At 45.0% G+C, this 21,147-nt stretch overlaps 1 protein-coding gene across 12 annotated transcripts in view; it reads left to right on the top strand.

The window, feature by feature from the left end:
• Afdn (afadin, adherens junction formation factor) overlaps window positions 1-21,147 on the top strand; it is a 125,246-nt gene that overhangs the window by 89,917 nt on the left and 14,182 nt on the right. For 6 of the 12 annotated variants that reach the window (XM_026380852.2, XM_026380858.2, XM_026380855.2 and 3 more), the window contains 8 exons: window positions 11,471-11,536; window positions 11,713-11,786; window positions 12,456-12,574; window positions 13,933-14,124; window positions 14,662-14,753; window positions 15,322-15,507; window positions 17,054-18,049; window positions 20,130-20,165. In XM_026380852.2, the coding sequence (XP_026236637.1) occupies window positions 11,471-11,536; window positions 11,713-11,786; window positions 12,456-12,574; window positions 13,933-14,124; window positions 14,662-14,753; window positions 15,322-15,507; window positions 17,054-18,049; window positions 20,130-20,165 (1,761 nt within the window). The remainder of the gene's footprint in view (window positions 1-11,470; window positions 11,537-11,712; window positions 11,787-12,455; window positions 12,575-13,932; window positions 14,125-14,661; window positions 14,754-15,321; window positions 15,508-17,053; window positions 18,050-20,129; window positions 20,166-21,147) is intronic. The other 6 variants (XM_026380856.2, XM_077801993.1, XM_026380861.2 and 3 more) reach the window with 2 other exon arrangements.

A 21,147-nucleotide genomic window follows, 5' to 3' on the forward strand; every position in this document is an offset into this window, starting at 1 on the left:
CATGTGACATAGCCATGTGCACATCTCACTGGACCTGAGTCCCTGAGTTCTCCTTCTGTGCTACATTTGCACAGTGACCCGCCCACCACTGCTCCTGGAAAGAGGCACAAGCAGACACTACCCTCTTGGGGCAGGCACTGTGAAGAGCAGAGTCTGGGGCCCAGCCCCTGCCGGTTATCACCACCTCACTGCTGCCCAGGCCCCTCCTCTCATCCTAGCTGTAGGGGAGGGCAGACGTCTCCTTGGCTTGTAGGCAGTTTTCACTTTGTTTTTCTGTGTGGTCTTTTCAGAAGTTTCGTACAGTGAGTAGAGTACATAAATTTAAAATTAAAGAAAACAGAAGTAGTGTTTCCACAGGAGAGTGCAGTTCCTCCTGCCATGGCTTACCCCCAGCTGTGAAACAGATTGAATGAGACTGAGTCTGGACCCAGCTCTCCTAGAAGTTGCTCGTTACCTAGTCGAAGTTTTCCTCTGCCTTCATCATATTGCTAAACAGCTGCCCTGTCAGCAGGCCCTTCTTCACTGGGGGCACACAGTGAGCCAGAAAGTACCAGGTGGCATCGTGGGACCTTGCTTGTGCAGGGATGTTTGCTGAGGGTCTGACTCTGAGTTAGAAGGTTCGGTGAAGGTGGCACTGAGGAAATGGCTTTTGAGTTGAAACCTGGTGGAAAGCAAGGGCTGCCTGATTAGAGAAGTGGGGCCGCCTGTGTGCCTAAATCACGGGTACGTGGGCCAGGTCACAGAGCTGTCAGCAACTGCTTTTGCAGGGGGCCGACTGTAGCTGGGCTCTACTTTGCAGCCTCGTGGTCTCTGTTGCATGAGTACATGCTCTGTGTACCTGCAAGCAAGTATAGGATGGTTTGCAGATGACTGAGCTTTCTAATAAAATTATATGACAAGAGTGGATGCTGAGCTACCGGCCATCTCCTGAGGCAGGACCTGGAGAAGGTGGGTGAGGGGGTGAAGGATTGGATTATAGATGAGGCAGGGATTGGATTATAGATGAGGTTTAGATGAAAGCAAAGGTTGAAATTCAACTCCCCCGCTCTGTGGCACATGCATCAGAGTCTTTCAGTGCTGTTTTCCCACCCAAGATCCTAGCAGCCAGCAGGGTGGCAGGAAGCAGTCCATGGCAGGTGTGCAGCTGTGCCGAGGCCTGAGTGGCTTCACAGACCCTGTTGGAGGCAGGCCTCGACTCTTGTGCCCTGCTGAGGGGCTGGTGGATTCTGGCTGGGAGTCAGTGCTGACATACATGTGTGGGAAGACGGTGTTTGAGTGGGCAGTGACTTGGGGTGAATATCAAAATAAATTCTGATTCTGTCTTGAGCAGCAGGTACATTAGGTGTCACTAAAAGTGGGGCCGCTAGAGACAGGGGAGGGCCGAGGGGATGGGGCACCAGGACCCGAGAGCTGGGTTTAAACAGATTGCACTTAAGGTTGGGGAGCCTTACAAGCGAATGTGGCAGATTTGAGGAATGGAGCTGAGAAGGCTGGGGCCAGAGACAAGCCTCTGGAGCTGGTGTGAGGCACTCTAAGGAGACAACTTGGAGAAGACCGACCGTCCCTCGGCAGCGTCTGATTTCAGAATTGAGACTAGTTCTTTCTTTTTTTTTTTTTTTTATTGTTGGTCGTTCAAAACATTACATAGTTCTTAATACATCATATGTCACAGTTTGATTCAAGTGGGTTATGAACTCCCAATTTTACCCCATATACAGATTACTGTATCACATCAGTTACCCTTCCATTGATTGACAAATTGCCTTTCTAGTGTCTGATGTATTCTGCTTTCTATCCTATTCTCTACTATCTCCCCTCCCCTCCCCTCCCCTCCCCTCCCCTTTTCTCTCTCTACCCCCTCTACTGTAAATCATTTCTTCCACTTGTATTATTCTTCTCTTACCCCTCCTTTCCTCTTATATGTAATTTTGTATAACCCTGAGGATCACCTTCCATTTCCATGCGATTTCCCTACTCACTCCCTTTCCCTCCCACCTCTCATCCCTGTTTAATGTTAATCTTCTTCTCAAGCTCTTCGTCCCTACCCTGTCCTTGGTTACTCCCCTTATATCAAAGGAGTCATTTGGCATTTGTTTTTTAAGGATTGGCTAGCTTCACTTAGCATAATCTGCTCTAATGCCATCCATTTCCCTCCAAATTCTATGATTTTGTTATTTTTTAATGCAGAGTAATACTCCATTGTGTATAAATGCCACATTTTTTATCCATTCATCTATTGAAGGGCATCTAGGTTGGTTCCACAATCTTGCTATCGTTAATTGTGCTGCTATGAACATCGATGTAGCAGTGTCCCTGTAGCATGCTCTTATTAGGTCTTTAGGGAATAGACCGAGAAGGGGAATAGCTGGGTCAAATGGTGGTTCCATTCCCAGCTTTCCAAGAAATCTCCATACTGCTTTCCAAATTGGCTGCACCAATTTGCAGTCCCACCAACAATGAACAAGTGTACCCTTTTCCCCGCATCCTCTCCAGCACTTGTTGTTGTTTGACTTCATGATGGCTGCCAATCTTACTGGAGTGAGATGGTATCTTAGGGTGGTTTTGATTTGCATTTCTCTGACTGCTAGCGATGGTGAGCATTTTTTCATGTACTTATTGATTGATTGTATGTCCTCCTCTGAGAAGTGTCTGTTCAGGTCCTTGGCCCATTTGTTGATTGGGTTATTTGTTATCTTATTGTCTAATTTTTTGAGTTCTTTGTATACTCTGGATATTAGGGCTCTATCTGAAGTGTGTGGAGTAAAGATTTGTTCCCAGGATGTAGGCTCCCTGTTTATCTCTCTTATTGTTTCTTTTGCTGAGAAAAAACTTTTCAGTTTGAGTAAGTCCCATTTGTTGATTCTAGTTGTTAACTCTTGCGCTATGAGTGACCTATTGAGGAATTTGGAGCCCGACCCCACAGTATGTAGATCATAGCCAACTTTTTCTTCTATCAGACGCCATGTCTCTGATTTAATATCAAGCTCCTTGATCCATTTTGAGTTAACTTTTGTGCATGGTGAGAGAAAGGGATTCAGTTTCATTTTGATGCAAATGGATCAAAACCAACCTGGTCAGCCCCCCCCCCCTCCCCCACCGCTTTGGTGACTCTAGATAACCTCGCCCCCCGTGGCGAGGACGGCCCATTCGAACATCTGCCCTATCAACTTTCGATGGTAGTCGCCGTGCCTACCATGGTGACCACGGGTGACGGGGAGTCAGGGTTCAATTCCTGAGAGGGAGCCTGAGAAACGGCTACCACATCCAAGGAAGGCAGCAGGCGCGCAAATTACCCACTCCCGACCCGGGGAGGTAGTGACGAAAAATAACAATACAGGACTCTTTCTGATGTCTGTTTGACGTGTGTCCTTGGAGTGAAAACCAGATGAGAAGCAGCCCTGGGCACAGTCCTCATGCAGCTCATTTTCCTCTGGCTTACTTGTGGTGTCCCTGGTTCTTGAGAGGAAGGCCCACAGTAGAAGGCAGGCGTCCCATCCTGGGCACTACCAGGATAACATGATGTGGTTGAGAGGTGCCCAGGTGTGCAGAGTTAAAGCCCTGGACTTGTTGGTGAGCTTGCTGGGTGTTTCCTGGTACAGGGTGGTTCAGTGTGTGGCAGCCTTCTGCAGCAGGAGGTGGCCCTGTGGGCCCTGCCTCCTACCCAGCCGTGCGTGCCACACAGCCTTCTGCTGCTGCTGCACGGGCTTCAGGACACACTGTGCCACTCTGAGCCACTCTGATTCTGCTACTAGCATGCAGTTGCCACCCCTCTGGGGCCTGTTTCCTTGCCTTTGGTGCTTTGGTGGTGGCTGTAGCTCCCCATTTGTGTGCCTGGTGTAGAGCATGCACAGTGGCAGCAGGGCCACTGATGCTCTTGTGGTCTTGTGGCTAGCCAGCCCCAGTGTCCCTTCCTGCGGAGGAGCCTGCCTTCCTGCGTCTGTTGCTGCTCACTGGAACTGGGTTTGTGTTCCGCCCAGGCCTCTTTCCTTTTTTAATTGGTGTGTTGCTGAACTGCTGTAACCCTGAACTGTGTTTGATGTGAAGTTCTCCGCCTCGCCCTCTGCATGCTGGTTAGTTTTATGAAATCCAGATGATGGGGAAGCAGGGTGTGTGTACAGTTTGTTTTGAAACGTTGTTTTTAGGGAATTCGGCTTGCTACTTCTTACTATCTATGGGACAACATGATGCTTCCTGTGTAGTTTAGATTTTTGAAAAAGAAATAATTTTATTTTTCCAGCTCTTTTTAAAGTTTAATAAAGTGCACAGTGAATGGGAGTCGGAGTGCACTGGTTGCGTAAGAGCCTGTGTCGCGTTGGTGCTAGCCCGTGTGTGATAGGTGCCATCCGCGCCGGAGCGTCCAGCTTGGGGTTGTGGCCCTCCCCATCTTGAGAAGCCAGCTGTTGGCTGCTTGAAAACTGAGAAGTGGGCGGCTGGTTTCAGCTCAGGAGCTGTTGTTGTTGTCCTAGAGAGGAGAATGTGGTTCTCCGTGGTTGGAAGGACAGAACCGGTGAGTTTCTTGAGGGCTCTTCCGGGATCCTTGACAAAGGCTATTCCTCCAGGCCACTTGTTCAGGCCTGTTGATAATTAACTTGCTTGTGAAGAACCACTGAAGGTAGCTGTGATTACACACCCAAGTGGTTGGTGCTCTCTTTTTGCTGTAAATTCTTAAGGTTTGTAAAAACATAAAGCCTTTATATGCTTTTTATTTGAGAGAAAAGCCATAACATTTGATCCTGCTGGTTACAAAATGGTGAAAACCGCTTTATTTAAACAATGATAACTGCAGCTGTGTGGCTTGCCAGGGCTGAGGACTGGAATAGCCACCACCTGACTGTTTGCTGCACTGAGTGAGGTTCCTGTAACCTTTCTCCAAAACCTGTTTTCTATTTTTTTTTTTTTTAAGCAACATGAGAGTGACAAGTTTAAAAGCACTTAGGACCTTTTACTAGCCCGTGTAAAAATGGAAGGTTAATTAGTGCTTTAAGGATGTTTGTGCTTTTAGACTAGATACTGATTAAGTTTTTAAAACTCATCTTAAAACACAAGATGCCTCTATTAAAAAGAAGAAAGGCAGTGTTGGTTAATATGCCTCTCACTATTTGAGGAGCAGTTTGCTTCCAGAAACTGTAATTTCATCCTTTGAAGGGATTGAGACCGTCTTCTTGTGTCGTGCGTGCATGGCCCTATTCCACCATGTGGGAAATCCTGGTGGAGAGTGCAGTCACCTCGTCGGGGCTCTTTGGGAAGACCACTCCCTGGCACACAGAGTGACTCTGTTAGGTTGTTTGAAAGGACCCTGTGAACAAGAAAATAGTATATTTTTGTGCCAAAATAAAAATAGTAAATTATTTTAAAAGAATGATTCTTTCACTGATTTTTTAAAAATTATGGCCCAAGGGCTAATTTCTTGGATTGACTGAAATATTGATGGATTTTGTTATAGTAGTAAAATAGGAAGAATATGAATTATCAGTCCTCTGATGAACTGTCTTCTCACAGTGTGGTGCACGTAAAGCCCAGACTGTGCTGGCCTTGTTCCGCCTCCCCATCAGGCTTACGGGTCCAGGTGTGCCCCTGTGCAGATCCACCGTGGCAAGCTCTGTGAGGAGGTGAAGGGTCCCTAGAAGGGCCTCTCTTCACTCTGCGAGTCCAAGGAAAGCTTGGGGTGCCTCCTCCCTGGTGACAGCCTCTCTCTCTCTCTCTCTCTCTCTCTCTCTCTCTCTCTCTCTCTCTCACACACACACACACACACACACACACACACACACACACACACACACACACACACACACACACTGCTGGGGTTTCTTGGACTCCTGACTCAGGCCTTCTTGGGACCCAGCTTCAGCCTCTTCTGCCTCTTCATTCTGTGAAGAGAGAAGAGTTGGGTGATGGGGTGTGTTTTGGTTTTTCCTCTTTATATTTGATATAAAAAGAGTAAGCAACAAACCAATGGGATTAGCATTTCGCCCATGAAGGTCAAGCTTGCCTTGTGTATCATACCATGTCTGTTAGGATGATTTATCATTTACTCTCAGGGTTGCCAGTGTTGAAGCTATGTAAGGAATGAATTTTAGAACTGATTATTTAAACATTAGGGTAATTCCTACCAAAAAGAGAACTCTTCCGAATGTTTCTTAAACTCCAGTTTGGATTTTGGTAGTTTGGCGATAAAGCCTTTGAAGCCCTGAGAACTGTGGGTGTGAGCTAGCTGCGTGCTGCATAGGGCTCTTAGGTCTCAGGCCCACATTGTTTACAGCTCCAGCCGGGCGCCAGGCTGGCCTCCACACCTGAGAACAATGGGCTGGGCCAGGCAGCTTGGCAGCACCTTCTTCCTCCAGCATTTTTTTTTCCTTCTGGATTGTTGCTTAATGATGTTTTCATGCTGTTACTCATACGGACTCCCACACACTCTGTTTGCTCCTGGGGTGTCTGGAGTGCTGGCTCCTGCTTATGCCTGCATCCACCTAAGGCAGAGGATGGGTGCCTTTGCCCGCTTCTGAGAAGGCAGGTGAGGAGCCAGAGCAGGCCTGGGGAGCAGCCTTCCCCTCCTCGGCTGAGGCGGCTGGAAGTGCAGTCTCGCAGCTAGGCAATACACGGTGGCGAGGTGGAGTTACTTCTGTCTTCTGGTTGTGCGTTTGCTCTGCTGTACTCGGGTGTGACCGTCTAGAGGTAAAGCTGAGCTGAGGTTCTGTTGCGCCCTCTTCTCCCTCTGCCCTTCTTTCTCTCTCTCCTCAAAGCCCCTTTCCTCTGAGAAGGAGAGTGGCTACCAGTGCATTTTAAGCTTGGGATGCAGATCCCCTGTGGGTGGCATCTCTGTGTCCCTTGACCCCTGTATGTGTCCCCTGTCAGTCTCCCTGTTGGGAATCAGGGAGAGGGCATGTCCTGCTTACTGTGTAAGGGAACCGGCCTGTTGAATGAGTAGTGGGTAATCCTAAATGGTTGTGATGTTAATTTTGCAAATAATAAGTAGACCAAAATGCAGTATTTTTAAATACCATCTTAGGTACCTTTAGGCAATAACTTCTTAATATTGTTTAGCTCTTATGTATTGCTCTACTGTGTCGTGTTCTCAATTACAATAGCACTCATTGTTTTTCTCATGGTTAGAAACCAGAGCATAATGTTTCTGTGTATGTTGCTATAAGATCTTATTTTGACCAGTTATCTGCATAATTATAATTTCATTACTAGTTACTCTGGTTACTGATAGCATACATACTGTGAAAATCCTTCAATTTCGGAGCAGGACTGTTCAATAAAAATATATTGTGAACCACATCGGTAATTAGAAATTTTCTATTAGCTATATTTTTTAAAAAAGAAACAAGTGAAATTCATTTTTATAATGCTTCATTTTATTTACTACACTCAAAATGTTGCTTTAGCATGTGATCAGCGTAAAAGTCAGTATTTCCAAACATGCCTTGAAATCTCAGTGTCTTATACTCAGATGCCTATTCTAAAGCCATGTTTCAAGGGTTGTACTGGATGGCACGGTTGTAGGCTGACGGATACCAGTCCACCAACAGCCATAACCTGCTGTATGTTCCTGAACTGGCTTCTAGTTGGTATGTACAAAGCTTCTGCTTTCAGCTTTAGTGACTGATGTGCTGTTTGCTAACATGCAGTGGCAGAGAAGGCATAACTTCTGCACCTCACTTTCCTTCCCCAACTGGGAAAGGGATAGAACTACCATAGATTGAGTTAATCACGTTTGCGTCTGTGTAAAATAGAAGCTAATGTATCACATAATAAATTTTGGGCCAGGTTATATTGTGCATTACTATTTAGAAATTGGGCATAAATTAAGTGGTTTAATGAATTGTATCTTACATATTTTTTATCCTAGGCAAACGTGTTATTTCTATTCAGATGAAATGGGCAGGTAGTAAGGGGGCTCCCTACAGCTAAGGAATTGTAAGGGCTCAGCAGTTGGGTTTTCCTTTACACCTGTCCAGTAGCTGTCCATTCCAGTATGTCTGGCTTCTTTCTCTGCTGTCCAGGTTGTCAGACCAGGACTACTGTGGCCAGATTGACACAGCGAGCCTCTTATAGTTGGGCCAACAGTATGGTATTGGGGATGAAAGTAACTATCCTTATGCTCTGATGTAGATGATCAGAAATTCCTTAGTGGTCTTTCATCTCAAGCTACTCCTCTATAATTTTGTTTTTCTGAAATAACCACCAGAGGCATTGTAAATTCTCTACAGCAGTTGTGTTCACAGATTTTTACAGAAGGTATGTGACTGAGCTGCACAGGAAGTGAGCTCATCTACCATCTGATACGCTTAGGCTTTCTAACTTTCTAAACTAATTTTACGAAGATGTATTGCTAATTCCTATGTAATAGACATGTATTTGTTCCTTCTTCACTTATTAAAGTATTCATCCATTCATTAAAACTTCAGACTCCTTATCCCAGTAAATACGCACTCCAGGGGAACATGGAAAACCCCATGTGAGCACAAATGAGAAGAGATGGCAGCTGGTGGGTGGCAGGTGAGCCTAGGGGTCGAATGAATCTGGGCAGATTCATGGCATCAGAAGGATGTTTTGTGTGGAGAGAATGACAACATCAGGAACATGAGTCAGCGTAGGGTGACGTGGAGCATGATACTTGAACCCGAGCTGGGGAGCCTCAAGTGCCTATGCAGAGGCAGCTTGTGACCATGGAGAAGTCTGGTCAGGTCAGATGGTTCCCACTAGGCTTTAGGAGAGGCAGATTGGCAGTGGAGAGGCAAACACCTCTGCTGCAAGACGGCGTCCTGGTCTTGCTGGAGGTTTCTGAAATTCATGATCAGTTTACTTTAATATTTAAATTTGGACTTGCAGATTTCATGTTGTGTGTGATATTGTAAGTTGCCTAATTAAAGCAGCACAGGATTTTAGGTTACTTAGATGTACTTGTGACGAACATGGGGTCTGTAACCTCACCATGTGTAGTAGATGTCTAGAATGTCATTTTGATGTAGTAGGTTTAATGGAGTCCTTGGGCTGTGATTCCTGAATGTCAGATTGATTGAACATGGCCCTTCCTAGATGAGCTTGAGTACCAAGGAGCCCCTGCAGATGGGCAACAGGCAGAGGCAGAGCAGAGCTGTTATGTTATAAAGAGTCATCTTATTACAGTTTGTCTAAGTAGGCAATTGAGGGTCTTTTATATTCATGGCAATATTCTAAAGCATACCAGAAATGGGGAAAGGAATCTTGATTTATTTTTTTAAAATATGTTTGTTATTTTTACTAAAATACTCCTATTGCTAGCACATGAGGATAGTTTTTATTATTTAAAGTACAAAGTCAGTGTTGTATTAATCAAAAGATACTACTACATGAAAACATGGGTAAGTAAGAGCCTATTCCCACCAGCAGTGGTATTCTGACATTCAGTAAGCATTGCTTTTCTATCAGTCAAGCAGGAAACAGAACAACAAAGTCTTTGTTTTAGAACTTTAAAAAAATCTGAGCCCAGCGCAGTTGCGCAGGCCTGTAATCCCAGTGGCTCAGGAGGCTGAGGGAGGAGGATGGTGAATTCAAATCACCCTCAGCAAAAGCAAGATGATAAGCAACGTAGTGAGACCCTGTCTCTAAATAAAGAATACAAAATAGGGCTGGAGATGTGGCTCAGTGGTCTGAGCCTGGTTACCCCCCCAAAAAAAAAAAAAAATCTGGCCTAAGTAACGAAACAGTTATGTAGCAGTATCAGAAAAGGAAGGGGGTTCAGTGTCCTGGCAGAGTGATTGATGCCTACAAGCAAGCAGAGACCCTCCTGGCAGGTAGGCTCCATCCAGGCAACCATGTCTCTTTTCACATGTGCAAACACAAGAGTTCATGGCAGGAGGGGCACGCAAGGGAGGCTTGTTGAATGAGCAGAATGGTCATTTGAACAGCTGTGTTGTGCAATTAAGAAGTTGTTTGTATCTCACAAAGATATCAATATGTGACACTTGGACTAATTAGATCATTAACCCAGTTTAACAGCAGCTGGGGCTGCCTTAGAAGTCAGGTCCTGGACTGGGGTTATAGATCAGTGGTAGAGTGCTCACCTCTTATGTGGAAGGCACTGGGTTCCATTTTCAGCACCACATAAAAATAAAATACAGTTATTGTGTCCATCTACGACTAAAAAAATATATATATTAAAAAAAAGAAGTCAGGTCCTGTATGTGCCTTGGGCCCCTTAACCAAAGAAGGTGGTACATGCACAGGTGAGGTTTTAGAAGTCAGGTCTTGTGTGTTCCTGGGTCCCTGACCAAGGAAGGTGGTACCTGCTCAGGAGAGGTCAGGTAAAAAGTATAGTTTACTGATTTTGCTAAGTGACTGTCTGAGGTCAGAAAATTGCCATTTGTTGGGTACCTAGTATGGGTTCATTCTGTCTGAAAGGTGCAGGATTTGCCCTGCTCCAGGGAGGCTTCTGTGGCTGTCGTGGAGAGTGATTACTTTCCAGTGCTGGGCTACCTTACGGGGCTCCCTGCAACTGGGGGAATGCAGCTGTAGACATGGGACAGGAAATTGTTAACAAATGGGGGAAATGTGGATAGTTTCCAACTGAAAATTGCATCATCACAGGGTCTTGTAAAAAAATCTATTTTAATTAAGTGACTTGCTAAAATCATTGTTTTTTCCCTTTCTGTGGTATCTTATATACTTTCTTGTATGATGTAATAATTCCTAAGTATTTAAGTGGATATGAATTTACCTTTGTCATGGCTTAAAAATGTATGTACTCAATCATAGAATGTCAGTAATACCCAAATAAGATTTCATGTGTAATTGTTCCTTTGATGATCCTAGAAAACTATCTGGTGTTAATTTTTATCTTGTAATTGTGATGTCTAAGTAGAATATAGATGATTCTATAATTATACATATATTTAAGTATGTGTCATTTTATTATGAAAGAATAATGTAACAATTTTATATGGCTTGGGTTTTGTAGCTTTACTATTTGTTTAGAGTTACAAAGTGTAAGTTACAGTATTTAATGCATAATTTTCCTCATACTACCTAAGTCCCTCTTATTATTGACCATAAAAAAAAAACTCATTTTCTTTTTTAAAATTTTGAAAAGAACATGGGTGTAAGGGTGAATTGCAGAGGATAGAAATCCTGCCCTGTGATTAACAGCATGTGTCATGTGAGTGCTGATGATTGACTTGCGAGCTGCTTGGACCCTTCTTGGTCAGTTCAGGATTCTAAGTCCATTTCAGTCTTATCAGCTGATTTATGAAAATTGATTTTTTTCAGGAGCTTTTTTCTATCTTCCAAATTTGGAATCAAAAAGTAGAAATATTTTCTGTAGTTTCTTCAGATGTAGCAAGTGGAGTATTGATTCTGTTGAAGTAGTTCAGAGCTCTGGAGTGAAGTGCAGCTCTCTGCGTGCTCATGGCAACTTTTGGTTTGTTGCACTTTGCTGGCCATTTCATTTCCTGCTGTGCACTCAGCTTCTTACCTTGTTTTTGTGTAGGGCGCTGGCCAGGATAAACTGGGCATCTATGTCAAGTCTGTCGTGAAAGGAGGCGCTGCAGATGTGGTCAGTATCACTGCTGAGGAGGCAGGCTTTTGATGTCCTGTGCTTGATGGACGGGATGGGTGCTATGTGCTGGTGCCCCTGGCTGAGCGGGACTGGGCAGGACTAGGGGGACAGCCAATCTGCTCACACTGCTTCTCTTCTCCCATAATGTGTCTGCACACTGCATGGTGAGCCAGGATGGACGACTAGCAGCAGGAGACCAGCTCCTCAGTGTGGATGGACGCAGTCTGGTGGGGCTCTCTCAGGAAAGGTATGACCCATGGATTATTTGAAAGCTTAATGTTTTTATGTGATTTTCACATACAGTTTTGAAATTGGGAGATGAAAGCTAAAAAGCTCTGTGCCCTTATTATTCTACAGTATTTTAAGTGTAAACTCCTAGTATATTTGACATTTCCTTTGCTATCAAATTATAACTATATATTTTAGTCTAGAATACTTTCTTGTAAACTAGAGATACACACACCCACACACACACACACTCAATACTTTCTGAAATACAGGAATGAACCCAGGGGTGCTCTACTATTGAGCTACATCCATAGCCCCATTTATTTTATTTTGTTTATTTTTTTTGGCAGGGGGTGGGGGAATGGAGACAGAGTATCACTAAATACCCAGGTTGACATCAAACTTGGGGATTCCCCTGCCTCAATCTCCTAAGTAGCTAAGATTAGAGAGCTATGCCACCACACACCCAGCTAATCTTACTATCTTAATATATTAGGGGATATGTTAGCATGCATTTATGGTTCATTTTTCAAAGGAAGGAAGTGGCAGAAGGTAATTTGAAAGTCAGAATTGTCCAAAATGGCATATGAGGCTGGGTGACATGATTGGTGGCTGTGTTTGCCATGGCTGACAAAGTGACAGTGAATATGGTTTCATTTTTCTTACACTGGTGACATTCTCTTCCCAGGGCAGCAGAACTCATGACAAGAACAAGTTCCGTGGTTACACTCGAGGTAGCAAAGCAAGGTGCCATCTATCACGGCCTGGCCACCCTCCTCAACCAGCCATCCCCCATGATGCAGAGAAGTAAGGACCATGAAGTGCTCGCTGACCAGGGACAGCTGGCTTCTGCTGACCCTATGCTGTGTGCTAGATGTATCAGACATGACTTGTTAGTAGTTACAGCAGAACCAGTGCTGGTATTATCACTGTCTCATTTTTGAAAATAAGGATGTCAAGGCTGAAAGCACAATAGCAAGACTCAGATGGTGCCACCTGCCCTGGGAGCCCATTCTGATCCTCCAGTTCCTTTCTGCTCCCGTGGAGCTGATCCCGTGCTGCTGATAAGCTTCTGTAGGCCAGGAGCAAATAGGTGCTTAGCCAGTCTTGAGTGAGTAAAGATTCAGTTTTGATAGGCAAGCCTAGGGTGGGAGGTCCTTAAAGGACATGGCGCATTCTTTACTGAAGGAATGTTCACACATGTGCTGAAGTAAGCTATGTATCTTAGTGTATGTAATTCACTTTAAATTAAGAATTCAGTTTTTAAAATAATTTATTTGTGGGAAGTGTGTTTGTATAACTACATCAAAAACATCTCATGATGAAATTAATATAAACTCAAGGCTTTTTAAAGAATCCCTTCAGAAACCTCAAGGAGAAAAACATAATGACTCACTCTCTGAAGTCATCGCATACCTTCCAGATCTCTGAAATAATACCCTTTTTAATATGTGCACAGCTTGTGAATTGTGGTCTTCACAGAGCCCTCTTCTCCATAGAACCTGACATCTGTAGCTGGAAGTAGCATGCCAGGCCCTGGCAGTCTGCGCCTTTGCTTACTGAAGCCAGCAGGCGGGGAGGGCACCCCAGCTAACCACACATTCATCATGAGCCTTGCCTCTGTGTGCCTCTTACATTTGACCCCACCCCCTACAACAGGACACAAGCAAACTAGACTTTGAGTTAGAAGCCAGAGAGGGAAGCCCCTAAGTGCACACAGCAGATCAGAGTCGGCAGCAGGTAGAACATGGGACGCAGACAGCTGGCACCGTAACAATGCCTTGACCCCAGCGATCCAGTGACAAGACCATTTGCAAATCTTGAGGAACAAGCAGACCACATTTGTCTCCTGATTTTTAAATTTACTTTAGAAGGGGTTATTTACATGGGTGTCATTTGATGAGAATAGAATTTTAGAAGTATATTTTTTTCTGTAGATACTGGTTAAGTGAGATGCTTTCTATATTCTCAGGATTTTTATTTGAAAGCTTTTTAACAGTTCTATACAAAAAAATCTACCTTTACATAAAAAATCACTATTTTCTTGCTGGGAAAAGTTCTTATGAAATTTAAATATTTTTAGAATTTATCTTCCTTTTAAAGCTAAACAAGGTGTCTAAGATCTTTCAACCAATGAAGAGATATTGAATGTACTTTCATTTCAGTTTCAGATCGACGTGGCTCAGGTAAACCCCGACCAAAGAGTGAAGGTTTTGAGCTCTATAATAATTCAGCTCAAAATGGGTCGCCAGAGAGTCCTCAGCTGCCCTGGGCAGAGTACAGTGAGCCAAAGAAATTGCCAGATGACAGACTGATGAAAAACAGAGCTGACCATCGCTCTAGCCCCAACGTGGCAAGTAAGAGGGGTCACTTCCTTCCTTAGAACCCATGTGGTCACAGTCAGCAGTGAGGGGGCACGGTTCCGTGTTAGCTATTCAGGTGTCATCACCTGCGTATTTTGGCTGAGTGAGAGACAAGGGATGTCGGGACTAACATTCTTAACATTCTCTTCTTGTAACAGAAGTAAAAGCTCAGTTGATGCTCTGGGCAAAATGTCTTGGTAGTGTCTTTGACCAAGATTGGCAAATTACCAACTGAAGCCAAGATGGTTTTGACATTTTTCAGGGGGAGAAGTCATAGTAGGAAACACAGTGAGGCACAAGATTCTCAAAGCCTGGCGTGCTCACTATTTACCCTATCCCTAGTCTTGGAAAAAGCTCTGGGCTGGGTCTGCAAGCTGGGTGGACCCAGATTCTCCCCCACCTCATGTGTTTGTCTGATCTGTGGTGTGAGCAGTATGGTGGTATGTGAGACACCATTGCTTCCTTTAAGGACACTCTCACCTGCCTCTCAGGTGGTTGGTTTACTATGAAACCTTTCCCTGTTTCCAACAGATCAGCCGCCGAGTCCTGGAGGGAAGAGCCCATATTCCACTGGAACCACAGCCAAGATAACGTCTGTCTCCACGGGGAACCTCTGCGCTGAGGTCTGATTGATGTGCTGTGGCTGTCACCTCTCTTAGGTCCTTAGGTCCCCTGGGACCATCCCAGTTACCTAAAGCAACTCTTACTGGGCTGGGGATGTGGCTCAAGCGGTAGCGCGATCACCTGGCATGCGTGCGGCCCGGGTTCGATCCTCAGCACCACATACCAGCAAAGATGTTGTGTCCGCCGAGAACTAAAAAATAAATATTAAAAATTCTCTCTCTCTCTCTCTCTCTCTCTCTCTCTCTCTCTCTCTCTCTCTCTCTCTTTAAAAAAAAAAAAAAAAAAGCAACTCTTACTCAGCAAAGTGGCCTTGGTTCTGACTCTCAGATTTATAGCATTTAATTTTTGGATTTTTAGTAACTAGTCAGGTAAATTCATGTTGAATTAAATCTGGAGAAAATGAAATGTGTTTTATTATTCACAATATGGAGTCAAACACTTTTAATTTTTAATACAGTATTTAACATATATAGGGTTTTTTTTATCTTAAAACAGATCACTGGAAATGGAATTAATCTGTTTAAAGTTGCAGATGACTCACTCTTCCTTGTTCTTCACAATTTGCAGGAGCAGAGCCCTCCACCCAGACCTGAAGCCTATCCCATCCCGACTCAGACATACACCAGAGAATATTTCACGTTCCCAGCCTCCAAATCCCAGGATCGCATGGTTCCTCCTCAGAACCAGTGGCCAGACTATGAAGAGAAGCCCCACATGCACACAGATAGCAGTCATGCCAGTGTTGCCATTCAGGTTAGAAGCAAGTGGTTCCACAAACCTCTGCACCTTCGAGGGAATAAAAGGGACCAGTGAGACAGGGTGATGAGCGATTTCTGAGGCACAGTTGGAATTTTCTCTTTCTTCTTTTATGGTTTTGTGGTCTGAGGAAAAAAGACATAGTGTAGAATATAGGATAAGTGAGAGAATGGCTTCTGCATGCTCTTGTGTCTGTGCAAGGAAGCTTTAGTGGCAGAAGGCCTTGCACTTCTGGGGCAGGGCTCCCTGAAGCAGGACAGAGCAGTGAGAACCAGGGATGTCATTTGCACTTTGTTTCTGTCTCCATCCCTGGAGCTTGTCATGTACCTGGGAAGTGGGGCTGGTAGACACAGGGTAGTCTGTGCTGCTGTGGTGGAGGGTTCCGCTGAGGGCCAGCAAAGCAAGGGCTTGGTGTGAGTGGAACCAAATAAGAAGTACCTGCTTGAGAGCCAATCTTCCATTCAGGTGTCAGAGAAGACCTGAGCCTCAAGGTGGGGTTTGAGCTGAACCTTGAAAGGTGAGAGAAGCAGGCAGGCAGAGAGGAGAGCATCCCACTCACAGGGGGCAGTGCACGAGGAGAGCCATAGCCCATTTTCTGAGGGCAGAAGTGGTCCTCTGGTCTGATCCACTGGCCCATCCTGCCTTTTCCTGATGGCCCACGGCAGCCTGGTCCTGTGAGTGTTGGATGCCCTTCCTCGCCCCTGCCTGGATGTCTTGCCAGACCACAGGTGCAGAGTCGCAGACCCTGAGGCAGTTCCACAGATTCCATGTAATTCAATACTTCGTGTAGTGTGTAGATTATGTGTCCTGGTAATGAAGAAGCTCTTTCTGTTTGAAAAGTAAAGCTGTAGCTAAGTGTTGGAAGTAAATGTCCCATTTTTCCATTATGCTGTTGTATTTTAAAGTGATACGTTCTCTTTTTTGTTTATGGAAAGTGTGTTCATTTCTCTTTTCTTTCATGTGCACATAAAACCTCATGGCCATCGGGATTATAGCACTGCCTTTTTTACATTTCCAGGATAGGAATGGATTCTTCTCAGATGGATGGGCCTTGTCCATGGACACATCTCTGTTAAAGAGCTTATAAAGCTAGTCCTAAGCTTCAGGACTCATTCAGAAATGGTCCAAGGGTGGATTAAATGGCTTAAATATAATAATTCCTCTTTGTGAGGATTAGAATTCTTATTAAAGAGGACTCACTGCTCTGCCCTTTGTAAAGACTTCACTCACTTTTTCTCAGAAGCCAGCTTCGAGGCTGGTAGCCCTTGTGCACTGTCCTTGGAGCACAAGGAAGGCACCAGCAGCCATGGGCCTGACTGTTCCTGTGATGCAGAGGGGACGGCTCATCCTTTCTTGGGCAGATCAGTTCACTGCAGTCCCTCTTGGCTAGTGAGCCACAGGGTGGCCCCAACCTCCAGTCTAGACCCTCGTTCATCAGTTTCTGTAGTGTGTCTTCTCCACAAATGTGAAATGTCTGTGAATTGGGGGTGATTTCTTCTGGTGAATAACTGAAGTATAATATTTCTCCTTTTTCTTTTCCCAGCGTGTTGCCCGTTCCCAAGAAGAGCTTCGGGAAGAGAAAGCTTACCAGCTTGAGCGACAGCAAGTAGAGGCAGTTATGGATCGGAAATCTGACAGTGACCTGTGGATAAATCAGAGCTCCTCGGTGGAATCCAGCACCTCCAGCCAAGAGCACCTGAACCATTCCTCCAAGTCGGCCACCCCTGCTTCCACATTGACCAAAAGTGGCCCTGGCCGATGGAAAACACCAGCAGCAGTGCTGCCCACCCCAGTGGCCATCTCCCAGCCCATCAGAACAGAGCTGCCTCCGCCTCCACCTCCACCTCCTGTCCACTACGCTGGAGACTTTGATGGGATGCCAATGGATTTGCCTCTCCCACCCCCTCCCGCCAACCAGGTGGTTCCACAGTCGGCTCAGGCAGCTGCAGAACGGAAGAAGAGGGAGGAGCACCAGAGGTGGTATGAGAAGGAGAAGGCCCGCCTGGAAGAGGAGCGTGAGAGGAAGCGCAGGGAGCAGGAGAGGAAGCTGGGCCAGATGCGTACACCACCTCTGCACCCTGCTCCCTTCCCTCCCCTGGCCACCCCTCAGGCAAAGCCTGAGAAGCCATCCACACTCCAGAGGCCCCAGGAGACAGTTATTCGAGAGCTGCAGCCCCAGCAGCAGCCCCGTACCATCGAGCGCAGAGACTTGCAGTATATCACCATCAGCAAAGAGGAGCTTTCCTCTGGGGACAGCCTGTCTCCAGACCCCTGGAAGCGGGACGCCAGGGAGAAGCTGGAGAAGCAGCAACAGCTGCACATCGTGGACATGCTGAGCAAGGAGATCCACGAGCTGCAGAGCAGGGCAGAGCGCACTGCAGAGGAGAGTGACCGCCTGCGCAAGCTCATGCTAGAGTGGCAGTTCCAGAAGAGACTGCAGGAGTCCAAGCAGAAGGACGAGGACGATGAGGAGGAGGAGGATGATGACGTGGACACCATGCTGATCATGCAGCGCCTGGAGGCCGAGCGGAGAGCCAGGGTAAAGGGCAAAGCTCCTGGGTCGTGGTATCTGTGCTCCCTGCTTGAGCTGCCGCATATGTGTCCCGGAGGCAGCCAGGCCCGTGGACAGGAAGGAGTAGGGTGGGCTTTGGTTCAGCATGCTCGCTGTAGGAAGGGTGTCTGCCCCTGACCCACAGAAGTGAGCTGGGACGGGATGTGATGCTGGAAGTTCTGGTACTTGTGCTTTGACAAGAATTAAATCCACTATTGTCTTATTTAGCAGCCTCATAATTAAGGGGAGATAATAGGTATTTGCTAATGACCACTAATAATCTTGATCAGGGGTCTGCAAAGCTTTCCTTAAAGGGCCAGACAGTAAATACTTGGCTTGACCTCATGGACTCTGCTGTGAGGCACAGTGGGTGTGCCTGTGCTGACAAAGCACATACAAACGTGTCAGGTCACTCTCCTGATCCTGACTGGGAGCAAAGAATGTGAAAGTGTTAAATCATTGCCAGGCATGGTCTTTATAGTAATTATACCATTGATGAAGCAGATATTTATCAGATTAATAGTCTCACTATTATAGTATAAAGATATTGAGAACTTTTGATCTTACCTTATTTCTCTATATTTTGGAAATTACTTTTGTTTCAAATAAAAACTTAAAACCAAAATTTACTTTAATTCAATTACTTATTAAATGCCAAATTTTAGATGAAAGATTCTTTGTTGCCTCATCCAGAGAGGCACTTCACTAATTTGGCATTGAACATGAACTTGTGGAGAGTGCTGTTGTCGAGGTCATGTTGGTGATCTCAGTGTTCCTTTTTAATCTGCACAGTGCAGTGTTGGCAGGAGACAGCCACGAGCATGTTCTCTTGGTCTTGGATTTAGTTTCTAATTTCAGCTCTAATTTAATGCAGTGAATTGAAGGGCTGTAACAGTACTGATTGTAGGTCAGCCCTCTTATCCTCCCACCCTATGATGAAATTCAACTTTAGAGAATACCTGTGAGCACACAAGAGCCAATAGTGGGGTCCTTTTCAGTTTGCTCACACACGTGCTTCTTAGTCATACACACACACACACGCGCACACACACACGTACATACACGTGTGTATATGTGTGTATATAGATGTTTTATATATATAAAATCAATATCAGCCAAATGTGTTAGTAACTTTGCCCCATAACTTTATCCTGAGTCCCTTTTAGACTCATAAGTTTCTTAAATGAGACCAAAATGTGATTTTAATGACAATATTGTTTTATTTAGTAAGTCATCAGTAATAAACTCCCTTAAGAATGATGGTATTTCAATTAGAAGTGCTTTCTTTGAAAGAGCTACTGTTTGGTAAGAGCCAGGAACTTTTGCAATTGGTCCTTTGAGTAGTTTCCCCCAGTGCACGCAGAGCTGAAGCTCTCGGGAACACTCACTGTTCTGGCCAGCTCTGGTGCACCCGCTGCACACTGGCCAGGGGCCCTGCTGTGTGCCAGGAGACAGGTCATTGCTCAGGGAGGTACAGCTCAGCTGTGACTGCCCAGCAGTCACAGGTGCAGGGAAAGCACAGCTCTGCCTGTGGTGTAGACCATGTTCCCCGAGCAGGCAATGTGAGCACTCGACTACTAAAGCCTTGCTCCAGCAGCCAGTGAGAGTGGGCAGCTGCAGCATAACATTTCTGTAGGATTCTTCTGTGTGAAGATGAAATTTTTATTGAAGGTCTGTCAGAGTTTTTCCAAATGGTTAAAACCCTGAATGTTTCAAAGCCTTTTAGTCTGGATTATATTTGGGAAAGCTTTTTATAAGAATTTAATAAAAAGTAATAATTTTTTCTCCATTAATTACATTAAGGTCCGAATAAGAGACCAAAGGAAATTTGGCTTTTTTGGTTTCTATATATCTTAATGCTGAAGCCCAAGTATTTAATACCATGTGGACACTTTCCTGCTTCTCATATGAGAAGTTAGCTTGCAGTTCTTCAGTTTTCTCCTCAGGTTGTCCAAAAACATGAAGCATGATAGCAACAAAGTATGCCGATGGCAGAATTCAGGTCTGAGTCTAACTTTTTTTTTCACGCTTCATCTTTCTTTTTTTTTTCCTTCTCTGTTGCCTGCAGCAGACTGCTGTGCCAGCAATCTCTGTTCTAGATTTGGTATGTTCTTGTTTCTTTCCTTTGGTGCTTCTCCTGTCTCGATTTTCCTTCCTCCTCTGGTGGTGGCTGTTTTATGTTCTCAGTAGACCAGCTCTGCCCAGGGTCTCCTAGACCAGGGGACTGGCCCTGTGACTCTCTAGAAGCATGCTTTTGAATGTTACTAGATTTAGTTACTTTTTACTTTTCTCTGTTAACTTTAAGTGTTACTGTTTGTTTATGGTTTTGATCTTTTCTCAGTTTTAGTTATAATTTGCTTCTGTGTATTCTTATGTAGTCATTAGTATGTGAGCTAAACAACTAAAGTTTGCAATGAGTAATCTAGTTCATTCTTGTTATATTAATAGATTTTACATGTTCAGTTGTTATAAGCTCAGTTGAAATTATATTCAGTTGCCACTTTCTTTACTAATCCAACGTGGAATCTTAGCTTATCAGCCATACCAGATGGTCAGGTCGTGCTCTGTTGTGAGTCCAACATGTTTGTCAGTTTGGGGAAGTTTTGGTTGAAGAGTTACTGCTCTTCACGCTTAAGAAGCAGATGTGTAACCTGCTAGACCGTCACATTCTGACTGATCTGTACTTACTGACTTGAAGCCATTTTGTTCTGGATCAACTATGGGGTGAAATGGTGGCAGCCCCAGGCAGCACTGCGAATATTTCTTAATCTGGGTTTGTCTTGATGCTGTTTCACCAGTCCCCTCTTCAGCACAGGGACAGTGTCACCCACAGAAAAGCTTTCTTAAGATGTGTTACTTCCCTGGTAATCAGAAAGCATATTTTATGAGCTCTGCATCTTTTCCTTTTGTTTTATGTAAAGAAAAAGTGAAAAATATATATATTCCCCCTACTTTGTATGTGAGGTGTCCATAGAAGTAAATGGAAAATATCAATCAGGTGGTAGAGCATTTAACATTTGTCAGTGTCCACCACGTGGCAGGCACAGGCCTGAGGCTCTAAGAGGCTGACTCTGCTCTACCATGAG

The sequence above is a fragment of the Urocitellus parryii genome, chromosome 8 (genome assembly GCF_045843805.1).
Source record: "Urocitellus parryii isolate mUroPar1 chromosome 8, mUroPar1.hap1, whole genome shotgun sequence".
In the NCBI taxonomy this organism is placed as follows: domain Eukaryota; kingdom Metazoa; phylum Chordata; class Mammalia; order Rodentia; family Sciuridae; genus Urocitellus; species Urocitellus parryii.